Source organism: Rhynchophorus ferrugineus, unplaced genomic scaffold (assembly GCF_030347505.1).
Source record: "Rhynchophorus ferrugineus isolate W39M unplaced genomic scaffold, kcgeb_rfMv2 rfM2, whole genome shotgun sequence".
Taxonomy (NCBI): Eukaryota; Metazoa; Arthropoda; class Insecta; order Coleoptera; family Curculionidae; genus Rhynchophorus; species Rhynchophorus ferrugineus.
In genome coordinates, this window is record NW_027472581.1 from 89,218,088 (window position 1) to 89,234,174 (window position 16,087).

Genomic DNA, 16,087 nt, shown 5'->3' on the forward strand with positions numbered 1-16,087 from the left:
AATGACCAAAGCAATATCTCTGTTTCGACACAGCGTCCAAGTTGCCAAAGATACGAGAAAAAGCAGGAAAAAATTTTTAAAGGGAAAAATTACATTTGAAACAAAAACTTGACGTGATGCTGAGTTTCCGGACGCTGCCCGAGGAAAATCAACCATCAAGGATTGGTATGCTAAGTTTAGATGGTGAAATGAGCACCGAAGACGAGAAAATAAATTTGAATGACCGTAAATTGAAATTGAATGAAATACCAGACACTTTAAAAATATCAACTGAACGTGTACATCATATCATTCACGAGTATTTGGGTATGAGACAACTCTATGCAAAGTGGGTGCCGCGAGAACTCACTTTTGACCTAAAACAACGACGAATTGATGATTCGGAGCAGTGTTTTAAGATGATAAACGAGCGTAATAAACCCGAGTTTTTGCCTCGATATGTGACAATGGATGAAACATAGCTCCATCATTTCACTCCGAAGTCCAATCGACAGTCACCCGAGTGGACTGCACACGATAAACCCGCTCCAAAGCGTGGAAAAACGCAATAGCGTACTGTATATTGGGATGCGCATGGAATAATTTACATTGGCTACCTTGAAAAAGAAAGGACCATCAATAGCGACTATTACATAACGTTATTGGATCGTTTGAAGGACGAAATTGCTGAAAATCTGCCGCACCGTGTCACAAGTCAGTGAAAACGATGACAAAAATCCATGAATTGGGCTTCCAATTGCTTTCTTATCCACCGTATTCTCCATATCTGGTCCCCAGCGACTATTTTCTGTTCTCAGACCTCATAAGAATGCCCGCTGGGAAGAAATTTTCGTGGAATAAAGAAGTGATCGCCGAAACTGAGGCCTATTTTGAAGCAAAGGACAAATCGTACTACAAAAATGGTATCGAAAACTTGGAGGGTTGCTATAATCAGTGTATCACCCTTGAATTATGTTGAACAAAGTAAAATAATTTGGCCAAAAAATGTGTTTTACTATGGTAGGCCGGTAACTTTTCAATTGACCTTTTATTTCATAATAAATAATAGGTCTCACAATAAACTCTTCAGGTTACCTTCTAATTCCACTATTCGTACCAAACATCATGTTAGACAAAAGCAGAGCATGTTAGACTCAAACTCAAAAAACTGTACTGGTTAGTTAGAATATACTCTCAGCTTGACTAAAATCAAAGATATTGGTTTATCAAACAATCATAACGCCAATTTGGACCTATGGGGTGTAAATATGTGGTTGTAATAAAACATCAAACCAACTAGTAAACAAACCAGAAAGTTCTATGATTAATTGCCAATTATTATCGCTATCTAACCAACGAGGAGCTGCATGATACCTCCGAAATCAAATGGGTATAAGAAGTTATCCAAGATTTAGCCTTAAAATATGAAATAAAGTTGCTAGATCACAACAACATGGAACCAATACAACTACTGAACAATTGTTGTATCAATCAGAAGATTGAAGTAAACCAAACCACACGATCTTATTTAGTGACTAAGTGCATTTTTAACTTTAGCTTAACTAGATTAATTTTTATTTTAATTTGACAAATACATACTGATATGAATACAAGTACAAAAGAACAGTAATAATAAATTAATTCGTAAATTATATTATATTAAGCATATCAAATATTATGATCTTATCAACAAAAAAAAAACTTAATAATCATACTGAAACCTGACTCTCAAAACTCACTGAAAACTCTCGATAATGCACTTCTTTCGTATTCGCTAGTGGTAAAAATTTTTTAATTATACAGTCTTGAACTTCTCGACAAAAGAACATTGTATTTTTCTGGATCCTCAGACACAAGTGCATACGCGGTAATTAATTGACTGGTAACCTCACCAAAGATACTATTGCAAATGTTCAACAAATTTCATATACATTATATTAAGATCTTTCACACCATTTGTAGATTGTATTAGTTAGTCTCCCATATTTTAACTAAATACAGAAACTTCAGTTGCCAGAAGAACTTATGGCTTGTCTGATACATAAAAAGATGTGTTTTTGTCTCAAAATCGGATCAACTTATTTGATTTGCTTAAGGAAATCGGTATTTATTCTATAATCTCGTTTTACCTTATACGTACATACAAGATTACTTTACTATGAATGTAATATAACTAAAAAATACCTTATAGTGAACTGGATAATCTAAACTAAGGTATTGCTAAGCTGTAAAACCTAGACATACGCAGTGTTTCTTCTAATGGATCTGTAAAAAATGATAATAATTTACCAAGACCTTTTGTACTTTTCTAAAATTGCGCTATAAAATTAGCAGGATATTTTAAAGTTCTATACATATATTAACATAATTTATTACAAATCTGTAGATGTTTTGATGTAATTTAAGCAAACAAATAGATATTCTAAATAGATATAACCCCTTAACAAATCAACGCCACAATTGCTTTGGCACATTTTTCATTATTGTCATCGAAAGCTACTCACCAAAACGATTCCTGACTCATTTTTACAGGTAGTTCAATTTTCACGTGTCTAGTAAAAAATAAACACACTCGTTTATTTTTAAAACATTATAGATGCCTAAAATATAAGCATTATCTTAAAACATCGTCTTCGGGACATAATCCCCTGTGGATTCAAATTAAAAGTGTTTCGTACAAACAAACATAAATGATGCGACGAATTCTTCAAATATCTTATTCACAGATTCATTCTACTGTACAATTCGGGCGAAAATGTGGGCATATTAATGTAATTCATTTATTTGAAACCGTTTCAACGTCAGTCTTGTTTTCTACGTTTATCGGGATGGAAAAAATCATACTCATACACATGTTATTTCAGGATATTTGTGGGCGCTTTATGAATCAATCGTGTCAAAATAGCTAGAAATAGTTTTCTAATACGTCTTTAACTCGGCGTCGCATGTTGATATCACATGAAATGAGTTTGGATGCTCATGAGTGTCAAGAAATTGTAATTAGTGGCTTTGGGAAGAAGTATATTGACCTTTTCATATTAAATTTATATATTACGTGCCTAAAAATGTAATCCACGTGTTCTTAAGACTATTTTTGTCTGCCAGACAGTCTCATGATCACTTATTCATGTGTTAGGTGGTTAGTTTCCTTTCTGATCTTTCTTACTTTAAAAAAATGATTTACTGTGATAGATTGGTATAATATATATCAATCAAAATAATTTCCATAATATCTTACAACTTTTTCGCATCTTTTTGACAACTTGGTAATAATCAATTCAAAAGAACGATATTGTTGTGATAACAGTCTGATTATTGACCCGGTTTAACACTTCTTCGACGTTTTGCCAGCCAATCAGGCTATTTCGGTCCGAACAAATGGTTATCAGTAGGCTTTTCGTGTTCGAAAAGAGCTTGTTAAGATTTTTACAACAATGCGTCATTCAATTTGTTCAATTAACAGCGTTACTGTTATTTGCCTTTAGCATCTTGTAATGCAACACACGTTGCTGATGCTATTATAAAGAATTTTAAAGCTATAATATCTGAAAGGATTTTATATAAAAAACAAACTATAATTTCACTTAAAAACTGTGATATTTTCTGGAAAGAAGAAGCGACTTGTTGAAAAGCGATACAAAGTGACGCTGAGGGTTCTTATCTATTAGGAAACGGAACCCTCTGTTTCACTCTTTCACTATTCAGGTAATTTTTTAAACAGATAGCCGGATAGTCAGGCCCTTATTATATAACACAGAGATATCTTTCCGTTGTTATAAAGGTTGTTTTTATTGTATCGTAGTATCGATTGTATCCACTTTCCTTCAAATATCTTCGAAATGGCACTTTTTCTTCCCAAATTCCCATAGTACCCAACTACGGAATGGTTTTTTTTAAGTTTTGGTGACTCCAGATTCCAATAGTCAAACTATGTCAATTCACAGCAACTTCAGTCCGCCTTTGGTGGCCTTACACCTTCAACTGTGATGCATGTGCTAGGAATCCATAGACTAGGAATGTTTTTCAAATCTTGAATGATTCTTACTTAGAATAGCTTCTGGCTAAGCGACTGTGCCAGTTATAATATTTGAAAAATTTAAAAATCAAAAATTATTAATTTACGTAAAAACATTTTATTATTTAATGAAAAAAGGCCACTTGTTGAACGGTGTTAATAAGCGGCACTGAGGGTAAAAACAGACCGACCCGTATCATTCGTTCACCATTCACGGAATTAGAAAAACAGGTGACCGGATTATCTGGATCGTGTTAGATAACACTTATACATCAAGAGTTTATGACCAGGAATATTCTGCTTCAATATCGATGTGGATAGCTCTCCTGGAATTAGTCATAACTTGTTTCAGTTAAAACTGGCGTAGTAAATTCACTTTTCATCGCTAATCGCAATACGTTACATAAAGCCTTTCTGTTTTGCATCAGCAATAGATATCGCTGACTAAAATAGATATAAGCACTTAACAATTTTCTTTGTGTCTATTTAGAGAATAATCCACTAATTTGTAAAAACATTTTTAACATAAAATTTTAACCGACTTCAAGAAATAAATAAGGACTCACTAACATTTAAAAAATGAAATAATTTACAATAAATTATGCTGTTACTTTATTAAGTATTAAGATGGGTGGACCAAGTAAAAGTGCAGCCCATATGGGAAAAAACAGGAATAAAGAAACAATGCTTGAAAATAAGGAACGCTTCACGCCCCGGGACTCACTACCTAACCTAGATGATTTGGAAAATATTATAACCAAACTAGAACAACAACAAAAAGTCGTTGCTCTCGCCGGAAATCGAACTCATGACTTCCACGTGTGACCTGAACGCTCTAACCACTACACCATAGAAGCCGTAGCTTACAATATTCCGACGGCTTCTTCAAACTGAACCTCTTTTGCACTGAACGATTTCCGGTCTTCCGTTACATGAGTTCGACAATAACATTATACGTGCCTTTGAATTTGGAGGGTTTCCCTCAATTCCTCCCCCCTTTCTCCCCAAAAGACCCCGGCTTGGCTCCAATGGGACTACCTCGGAAGTGCACTCTTTCGAATATATTAAAACTCTTTCAAAATTACTTTTATTTTGAAAATCGGTGCATAATTGACGGAGAAATCGGCGAACATACAGTAAAAACATATATATAAACAGTCGAACACAGAACCCCCTCCTTTTTTGAAATCGGTTAAAGAAGAGTTTAACACTCGGCATGATCTTAGCTTTGTGCCAACGAAAATAAAATATTGTTAGTTTTAGAACGCTAGCAAAACGATTCTAATCCAAAAATAATTCGTAATTTTCAGAATAAAAATTACGGTAATCTCATTGATATTTTCTATTTAATATTTAGACTTTAATTATATGGATTACTTTTTCACACCGGCACCAGTGTCTTCTATATAAAATTACAAATTAAAAATTGTTTTAATAACACTAAAGAAACTCTTTTAGCTGATCATTTGTTGTCGTTTTCTGGTTCAGTCAAGAAAATGTTAGCATCAGTTTTTGTGATATAAGTGCGTGTACTAGGTCCTAACTGAAAAAATAATAAATTCAGCTGTGGTTGGGTTGAATATGAAGATCCCTAAAATACAATTCCACAAACATAAATGGAATTTATAAGCTGGAGATTTGGAGTAAAGAATGGATTAATACTGTGTTTGCAAGGGAAGAAGGAAGGATGATTCATATTCTTTTTGTAAATTACTGTAGATGCATACTAATTACAAAAAAAAACCCTTTTAAAATTTAATCATGGCGTCACTGTTCGTGTTTCGTTTCACTCGAATAGTTTTTACTCATTTTACATATTAAACCTATATATTAGTTTTAAATGATTTTCCTCATTTCAAGATTTATTATAAAATATCGATACAGTGAATTTTATTCAAAATATTTTCCATCGATAGCCGCTACTTTTTCCCATCTTTCAGGCAATTTACGTATTCCATCTCGATCGAAGAACGATGTATATTTTGAGTATAACCACGAATCTACTCATTGTTTTGGTACCTTCATAAGAAGTGAAGCGATTCAGACACGTCACGACTCATAAGTCGGAACAAGTAAAAATCAGAATATCAGAATATATAAAATCAGAATCTGTATTTCCAAGTATGTTTTCACCGATTTTGCAACATGCGGCTAAACGTTGTTATGCTGAAGAATACTATCGTTGTGTTCCGACCGTTTTGTTTTTTCATACAGCTTCATCGAGAAATGGCTCTCTTTGTCTTCGGTGTCAATATCACCACTTCTAAAACGTCGAAATCATATTGACATAGATGAAGCATGGTGGCCATAAGCTTCACACGGCATTTTATATACATTCAAAGCCTATCAATAATATATTAAGATTTATATGTCTACTTTACAAATCATTTGCAATCCTAAAATGTACATTTTTATCAATGTCTTTTAAATAAACAATAATGACGTTGTTATGAAGGAAGACAATGCTGCATCCCGACTATTCTCCTCGTAATTGTTATTAGTTTTTGATTTCAGTGAATGGACAGTTGGATTGGCACGCTATTATTTGTAAAATCTTTCAATTAAATGAAATACTCAGCATCGCACCATTTGACGTCAATTTAAGTTTGGCAGTTGTTTGTGATTACTCATCTTCGATATTTTTTGACCATTATTCAGTATCTGAACAATAATAAACTAGTTTATTCTTATTGTTCATATAACACAGTCATAATTGCAACGTAGATAGTTTTTCAAGATTAATCTATGGTTTTCTTAGTTTTTTCTCGTAACAAAGGCTTTTTTCATAACCAATTGCAATACGTCAGAAAAAAATCATCAACTCGACTCGAGCTCACACTCATAACAGATCACTCTGATGACTGTCGATTGGACTTCGGAGTGAAATGATCGAGCCATCATCCATTGTCAAATATCGGAGCAAAAACTCGGGCTTATTACGCTTGATCATCTTCAAACACTGCTCCTAATCATCAACTCGTCGTTGTTTTTGGCCAAGAGTGAGCTCGCGCAGCACCCACTTTGCACAGAGCTTTCTCATAACCAAATATTTGTGAATGATATGATGCGAATATATGAAGTTCTGCTTCACCAAGACAATGTACCGTGTCACAAGTCAGTGAAAACGATGGCAAAAATCCATGAATTGGGCTTCGAATTGCTTCCTCATCCACTGTATTCTCCAGATCTAGCCCCCAGCGACTATTTCCTGTTTTCGGATCTCAAAACAATACTCGCTGGGAAGAAATTTTCGTCAAATGAAGAGGTGATCGCCGAAACTAAGGTCTATTATGAAGCAAAGGACAAATCGTACTACAAAAATAGTATCGAAAAGTTGGAAGGTCGCTATAATCAGTGTATCACCCTTGAAGGGAACTATGTTTAATAAAAAAATAATTTGAGCAAAAAAATTTGTTTTACTATGGTAGGCCGGGGACTTATTACTTGCTTTTTCTTATTCTCACTTATTCACTTTAACGCTATTAAACTTTCACCATATACTCTTTAGTATTCTTCTGCTCTAATTTTCATCAGCAGTCACAATACGTCACAGAAAACACCTCTTTATTGTTTGGCAAGCAATAAGATTGCGGTGCTGAAACAAAAACATTTGATTCATCAACCACTAAGCTACCTGAAAATGTTCGTACATAAATTTTGCAATTCATTGCCATTGCCCTCTAACTTTTTGGTTATCTACAACGTTCTTTATCACTGATATAAAATCACCATTTTCAAATCTTTGGAACTAAAACTGCGAATTGGGATATGATGGACCAGCATCACCATAAGTTTCTAAAAGTAGTTGATGATATTCGGCATCGGATTTCTTCAAACCAAACAGCATGTCAAAAATGCAATTTTGAACGTTCTATGATTGGCATCTATATACATTGAACAATATTAATACTAAATAATAAACTGTTTAAGTCATAAAATTTAATATTTAATAGATCCCTATCTCATCTTAGGTCTGTATATTGATCTAGTATCTCCGAACTGATTAAATTAACTAGTATTTTTTTCTTAAACTGGTTATATATATAAGATATACGCCTCGTGGGTAGGTTATAGAAAACATATATATATATATATATATATATATATATATATATATATATATATATATATATATATATATATATATATATATATATATATATATATATATATATATAGATAGATATAATTGCACTTAAAACAATTATTGCTTGAAGTCTTGTATTAAATGTAATAATTTTTTTAAATATTTTAAAATCTCCATTTTACCAACGAGGGTTTATCTGGACTGGACCTACAGTTTAACGTGGGCTTCGAACTACTGTCCTCGGCATTAAGTCTACCGACTGGCGAGTGACCAACATAGAAACCATCCCAGAAGACGTCCGGTCTTACACAGCCTGGTTACTGGCGTGGCTGGGATCATTTCCCTTATCGGATTTTACACTCTTGCCTAGGACAAACAGAAATGTTAAACAATCGCAATCATAAATTTACGACCATGCCCCAGCAGGATTCGAACCCGGCAATACCGCAACAGTAGGTAGTCCGTCCTGTCGCCTTTACCACTGCGCCAACCAAGCCGGCGGATTCAGTAATTGGTCACGGATTGTTGCTAAATCCGTTCTGTTTTCTGGGATTAACTTCCATTGACCATGTTTCATATATCACCAAAATGCATGTGCTAGAATATTACTTCCTGATTTTTGTTGTAGATTTCGGTAGCCATGATGCATACTATTGCATGTCAAATCGACACAGGTTAATTTTCCCCAAATTAACAGCGATATATATTGTTTTATCAAAAGAGAAAAGGTATTGAAAGTCATCGCTTTCTAGTAAAGACTTACGGTGAACCTTGTTCATCCTCAAAAACATGCGAAACATGGCTTCGCCGATTCAAATGTGGATATTTCATTGTTATAGACAAATAAAGCTCTGGTAGTCTGAAAACATTTGAAGAGTGCGAGGCCAAATCACTTTGGCCTCTGTATCTGTGGTGGAACCAAGTTGGTGTCATATGTTCTTCAATAAATGTTCAATTTGAACTAAATTGATTGAAAAACGTTCACAATACACTCAAAAACATGATAAGACGATTTTAATATGACAACGCGCCGTGTCAAACACCAAAACTAGTTAAAGTAAAGAAGTTCCGTACTCTCCAGACCTGGCTCCTTCCGACTACCACCTTTTCGCATAGAAAACAGGCTTTACAGAGTATCACATCGCGGGCTTCGTAGAAGCTTAAAAATATCTTAAAACTACAATATTAATATACTATCACTGTCATTCGAGCCATAACTGAAATACGCTATTACACATTTCAAATTTACATAAGACAAATTGTAAGAAAATAGAAACTTGACAAATAAAAATGTTTATCTGAAATATGCACGTTCTTATCCGTGCGCATTTGACTTGCTAAAAATAGAGACAAAAGACGGAACAAATTTTGGATCAGGCACCATTAAAAATAAAAAAGCGTTTAACGGTAATTACGTCTATTTCGAACATCATAATTATATACTTTAGAGAATGAGAGAGAAACATTATTTTTGCAATTAGAATGCTGGTATCGGGGTATTTTTATCCCAAGTTCATCTGTCGTGTTCGAGCATGATAAATACCGAAAATGATACTCTTAAAATAGAATTTTTTTCTTTAAACTGGGATATAAAAATTCACGGTTTTAGTTTTATAGATCATGCGATATTCTACATTATTTTTTATGACAAGAAAATATTTTTGGTGAACGTTAACAACGCACTACCGTACCATACCCAAAAATAATAAGACCTAAAAATCTTGAGCTCGAAATGTCAACAATTTTTTTTATTTCAGTTGTAAGCGTCATTTACAGGAGACTATTCCTCTCTCGAGATGCCAGAAATACACAATGTTGATTCTTCGCGACTTTTCACCAAAAAAATGATCTAGAAGTTAATGAATAACAAAAGGTTTTAAATGGCTTTCCAGGATTTGAATCGACTAAATGGCTTAACAGACCTTAAAATGCCAGTATAATTGCACTGTATTTACGAGGCATTATTTCAAGAAAACGAGATAATTCTGCTGAAATAAATAACTCATTTGCTACGTATTTTCAAATTAACATTTGAACATATTTTATGCAAAGTCATAGGTTTTGTACCTCAGTAATAATTCGGTACTTCACAGGGATGGCAAAAAAATATCGATATTTTAGCCGATTAAATATACTTTTTAAACATAGTATAAACCAACTTAATTTTGGTACTTAATTTTAAAGTTTTAGAATTCATTACTGTAACGATTAACTAGGAATTATTTCTAAAGATTGAGTTTGCCTAGGTTGGTATGGGTTTTGTGTTACTTCTTACATTATATATTTTGTTTATTTATATAATATAAACGCATCAGCCTTCTGGACTATTTAGGGTCTCTTTACAGATATACAATATACAACACATTTATAACAGTTAAAGTATACAATGTTAGTACAAGTATAGAATACAAATAACAATATAAAAACATGGTCGGAACTTAAAGTCTAGGGTTAAATGTGTAGGATAAAGAGTACATATTGCAAGATGACAAGTAAAATATGTAAAAGCATGCAGATGCATTAATATATGAATGCTACAATACAATGGTCGCACAATCCAAGACAGTGTCCAGGTTCTCCAGTCTAAGACACTGGTTCATCGTCTCTCCCAGGTTGACCGGTTGACCAACCATCTTTGCAAGTTGTATCTTCGGCATTCGGTTAGTATGTGTTTGATAGATAGTGAGGAACCACAATCGACGCACATAGATGAACTTCTTCCCTTAATGAGAAACTCATGGGTCAGTGTGCAATGACCAATTCTGAGACACAAGAATAAGTTTAAGTTGCACCTGCTGATGTTAGTGACGTTAAGGCCCGGATAATACCTTTTTTTCACCTTCCAAAACTTGTTTTTTTCTGTTAGATCCCGTCGGAGTTGGTCTAGATGTCTAAAGATCCTAGTATAGCTTCATATCTCTACTCGAGAAGAGAAAGTGTTGCATAAGTGATCCTTCCCCCTTCTTGGCTAAGTAATCCACTCTTTCATTTTCAATGATCCCAGAGTGAGAAGAAAGCCAGATAAATGCGATAGTTGTACCGTTCCTTCCCAATTTAGAGGTTAGTTCACAGATAAGCACTTCTAGCAAGTGTAGAGGTAGATATGGTTGGAGGCACTTTAATTAACTCATTGAATCAGAGGCAACATTTGTCTTGCACATCTTGTACTGAGATTAGGGCCCTATACTATATATAAATCCATATGATTTCGTAATTATTGTAGAGTTCCTCGTTGGCTACGTAGCGATAAGTGATGGTAATTAATCCAAAAAATTTGTTTAGAGATCATTGGATTACTAGTCGGTTTGATGTTTTAGTAGTCCACATTTACACCTCATAAAAAAATCTAAAAAAATTCTACAGACTAAAAATCTAGAATATAAAATATGTAAAATGCCACATATATCTCTAAAACTGAAGCGGTAGAGAACTCTGATTCTGAAAAATTGAAATAAAACTGTGATTATTGAAAGCTGAAAAAATTTTATAAAAATTTCCAGTGTCATACGTAATTTTAGATTTTCGTTGGCCTGTGCTTAATGTTCTCATTATTGTTACAGGAAGAACCTTATCAACCAAGAGGCAAAATTCCAAAGTCAATTGAATGATCTATCGAAGCAACTCACCACCAGAGATGCCGAAGCTACTAAGTTACGGTTCCAAATGGAAGAACTCCAACGAGATGTCTTCGCCAAAGCTGCTGGAATGGACAGTACGATCAATCTATTTAACATGTACGTATACGAAAAATAATATGAATATTTATGCTTCAGGGTTACAAACTGAGCTTAACGCAGCGACGAAGGAAGTGGAGTTAATCCGCCAGAAAATACACCACTTGGAGAACGAACTTGAATGCTATCGAAAAAGGAATAATGAACTGGTTGATGAAATAGATCAGCAAAAAGGTATGTTTTGACAAAAATATCATGTAAATAGATTAACATTTTTATTAAAACTGAGAAATATAACATCAATTCCAATATGTTTTTTTTTTAAATATGATCTACTTGATTATTTAGTGAGCGGTGTTTTTCCATAAGGAAATACATGTTATTATGATACTGCTATGTCCTTATTCGGTATATGAATTAATTTTAAAGGATTTTTTAATGTTAAATTTTGTTATGAAGAATTGGAATTTGAATGATATTTTCTTGAATCTTCAAAAAAAGTGAAGCGCTGCTCAGACAGGCCACATATGTGTGAAACAATTAGCAATCAGAAGGAGCAAGGGCCGAAAAAGACGGCGGGTAGGGTAGCACTTCCTTTCCTTCCTTCCTATCTTCAAGTATAATTTTAGCGATATTTCCACGTGATATCAAGTGTTGTCATGCTAAGAAATAACATTATTGTATCTTTGCTGGTATTCCGGCCACCAATTGTAATCGATACTGATCACCATTAATGGTTTCATCAAGTAGTGCTTTCAAATCTGTATCTTCACATTTTTTGTCAGTGTCACCACTGTTAAAACACCAAAACCAGTATTCACACATGGAAATCAATGCAGTATAATTTTCGTTACCCTCACACGGTATTCTATGACCTTCAGCTGCTTATTTCTTCAAATTGGAGTAAACTTATTGCAAATGCGATTTCCTCGGCAATAATAAAGCAATAATAACTAAAAACTAATACTCAATTAGTTAACTCTCCCATAATAAACCGAAAATCAAAACGGCCAATTTGATAGCACAATTTCTCACTGACGACTAACTTTATTGAAAAACATTACAAATTTACAATAACGAAATAATTGTATAAATCACATCACACAAGAGCGCACTCTGTAGATTTGATACCTAATATTTTTTTAAATAATTAATATTTCAATATTAAAATAATTAAGTTATTGTTAAAAATAGTAATCAACTCACAAGACCTAAATTTACAAGAAAATAATCACAATTGAATGCTCTAAATTCTTGAGTAGTATTCAAAAAATACCTGAAATTAAAATCCATCCAAGAATTAAAGAATACATGAACTATATATATTTTATATTCAATAACAAATGATATCAAATAAATATATGTAACCCATTAATTAATGTTATTTATGGGTTAGGCCATCTGTTGATTTCATTTGTTCAAATCATGTCATGTATAAGACTTACGTAATCAAGGTTAAAAGTTTACTTAAACGAAGACGAAAACAGTAAACTCACCTGTAAGATTTGGATTTCTGCAAACCAAAATGTATCTTATAAACAGTCATATATTCACATTTTAACTATACATATTATACTTCTTTTATTTTAATTAAAACAAAAAAGTATTTATAAGGTCAGCTCGCATAATTATCATTTAAGAAAGACAAAAAAAATAAAAATTAAAAAGCATATTACCAAATTAGAAATTGTTATAATAAACTAATATTAAAAATTATTAATGACACATGCAAAAATTTCATCCTATAAAAAAAATAAAGCAACAACTTGTCTACAATCGCAAGAATCTTTCCTTTCGTACTATTTCTCTATATTTCATACTATTACAGTTTTCTAGCACATTTAAGTCCATTCGATTAAAAATTTCCAGCAAAAAGTTTATTAAGATATAATTTTGAAAATCCACTTACAACAGATATTGGTATAGTCAGCAACATTCTTCAGGCAACAGTATTTCTCTCATGCTGTTGTACATCGCTAAGTTTCGCTAGACCCTAGCTATTTTATGACTGTTATTTCAAGAGTCGTGAACTAGAAATATTTTTAGCATCAAAAGACAAAAATGACATATATAAAAGGTAAACGGCAACAGGTAGATCAACATATACTTTTAATCAACTAAGAATTTTAAACATAACAGTTCAATTGAAAAGTCCCCGCCCTGATACATAGACTAATAGGATTAAATCCATATGCTTTTTAGTTAGCCGTAACCCTCAAAAGATGCTCGTATAACTTTAATAGCTGTCGGATCATTAGTTTGTGAATTATAGAATTTTAAGTGAAGCAACTTTTGTTATTGTGAGAAACAATGGATAAAAAGGAATTTCGTATGTATACAATAATGATTTTTGAAGGGAAAAAATACAGTTCAAGAAAAAACTTGACTTGATGCTAAGCTTTCGGACACTGTCCCAGGAAAATTAACCATTAAGGATTGATATGCTAAATTTAGAGGTGTTCAAATGTGCACCGAAGATGGTGAACGCAGTGGATGCCCAAAAGAGGTTGTTACCGATGAAAATATTAAAAAATCTACAAAATAATTTTAAATTAGGGTAAATTGAAATTGAATGAAATAGCAGACACTCTAAAGATATCAACTGAACGTATACATTATATCATTCACGAATATTATATACCATATTATAATATATAGAATACTATATAGAATACTCCGAAGTCCAATCGAAAGTCATCCGAGTGGAGCACACGATGAACCCGTTCTAAAGCGTGGAAAAACGCAACAGTCGGCAGGCAAGGTTATTTTGGGATGCGCATGGAATAATTTTCATTGACTACCTTGAAAAAGGAAGGACCATCAACAGCGACTATTCCATAGCGTTATTGGACCATTTGAAGGACGAAATCACTAAAATGCGGCCGCATTTGTAGAAAAATAAAATGCTGCTTTACCAAGATAATGCCACGTGTCACAAGTCAGTGAAAACGAAGGCAAAAATCCATGAATTGGGCTTCGAATTGCTTCCTCACCCCCCATATTCTCCAGATCTCGCCGCCAGCAACTATTTCCTGTTCTCATATCTCAAAAGAATTCTCCCTGGTAAGAAATTTTCGTCAAATGAACAGGCTTGTTTTGAAGCAAAGATTCTACAAGGATGGTATCGATAAGTTGAAGGGTCGCTATAATCAGTGTATCACTCTTGAAGGGAATTATCTTGAATAAAAAAAACAATTTTGCCAATAAAATGTGTTTTACTATGGTAGGCCGGGTACTTTTCAGTTGACTTGTTAATAAAGCTATTATCAGACCTAATTCACACTTTTAAATTAGGTGCATATAGTAACTATGAACAAGAAACCCAATCGAAAATAAGCGAACTTGAAGGAGTTATCGGTAATTTGCGAGCAAGAATACAGACCCTTGAAGACCAAATCAATGAGTTAAAAGAAGAGAAAAGTCAACTGGAAGTCAGACATGCCGAGTTACAAACTGAAAGGTAAAATATACAATATTAATACCGCAATTATTATTTCAATATATCGAAATTACAATTACAGAGATGAGGAAAGGAAGAAATTAGCGGAAACACTAGAAGCAACGGCGAAGCAAAAGGAAGAAATCGAGCGCAAGTGGAAGGAGGATTTCGAAAAACTGCGCACGGTTAACATTTTGAAGGAACAGGAGCTGCTGGACGACTTCGAATGGAAACTCAGGGAAGTGCAACAACTTTGCAAGAAAAAGCTGGATGACAAGGATAAGACCATCGAGGAGAAGATCCAGGACGCGTACAAGGACGCTCAAAAGAAGATGAAAGAAGCTGAAAATGTGTTACAACAGGTTGGTTCATCGTTTGTAATTTTACTTTGAATGTTTGGTAAATGTTTGAAGATGAAATAAGTTTATAAAAGTTATGGATGGCGCTACTAGAATTAAATCCGTATATTTTTAGTTAGCACTAACCCTCACAACATGCGTGTATAAATTTGAGAGCTGTTGGATCATTAGTTTGTGAATTATAGCATTTTGAGTGAGGGGACTTTTGTTCAGACACTCCAAATATATCAACTGAATGTGTACATCATATCATTCACGAATATTTGGGTATGAGAAAGCTCTGTCCAAAGTAAAGAGCATAACAATCCTTGATGGTTGATTTTCCTGGAGCAGTGTCCAGAAATTCGGCATCAAGCCAAGTCTTTGCTTCAACTGTATTTTTCTCTTCAAAAAGCAATATTTTATCAACACGCGAAAAATTGATAAAAAGGATGCATTTTTTCCACAATAATAAAAGTTGCTTCACTCAAAATGCTATAATTCACGTCTTGTTTGTATATCTGTAACTGAAACTGAAAACAAAATCCGTAACAC

At 33.5% G+C, this 16,087-nt stretch overlaps 1 protein-coding gene across 3 annotated transcripts in view; it reads left to right on the plus strand.

Moving 5' to 3' along the window:
* LOC143191610 (uncharacterized) overlaps positions 1-16,087 on the plus strand; it is a 49,609-nt gene that overhangs the window by 24,505 nt on the left and 9,017 nt on the right. For all 3 annotated transcript variants that reach the window (XR_013004572.1, XM_076396861.1, XM_076396859.1), the window contains exons 2-5: positions 11,642-11,793; positions 11,855-11,989; positions 15,050-15,215; positions 15,277-15,556. Coding sequence is in view for 2 of the 3 variants with exons in the window: in XM_076396861.1 (XP_076252976.1) it covers positions 11,642-11,793; positions 11,855-11,989; positions 15,050-15,215; positions 15,277-15,556 (733 nt within the window). In the remaining variant the exon portion in view is untranslated. The remainder of the gene's footprint in view (positions 1-11,641; positions 11,794-11,854; positions 11,990-15,049; positions 15,216-15,276; positions 15,557-16,087) is intronic.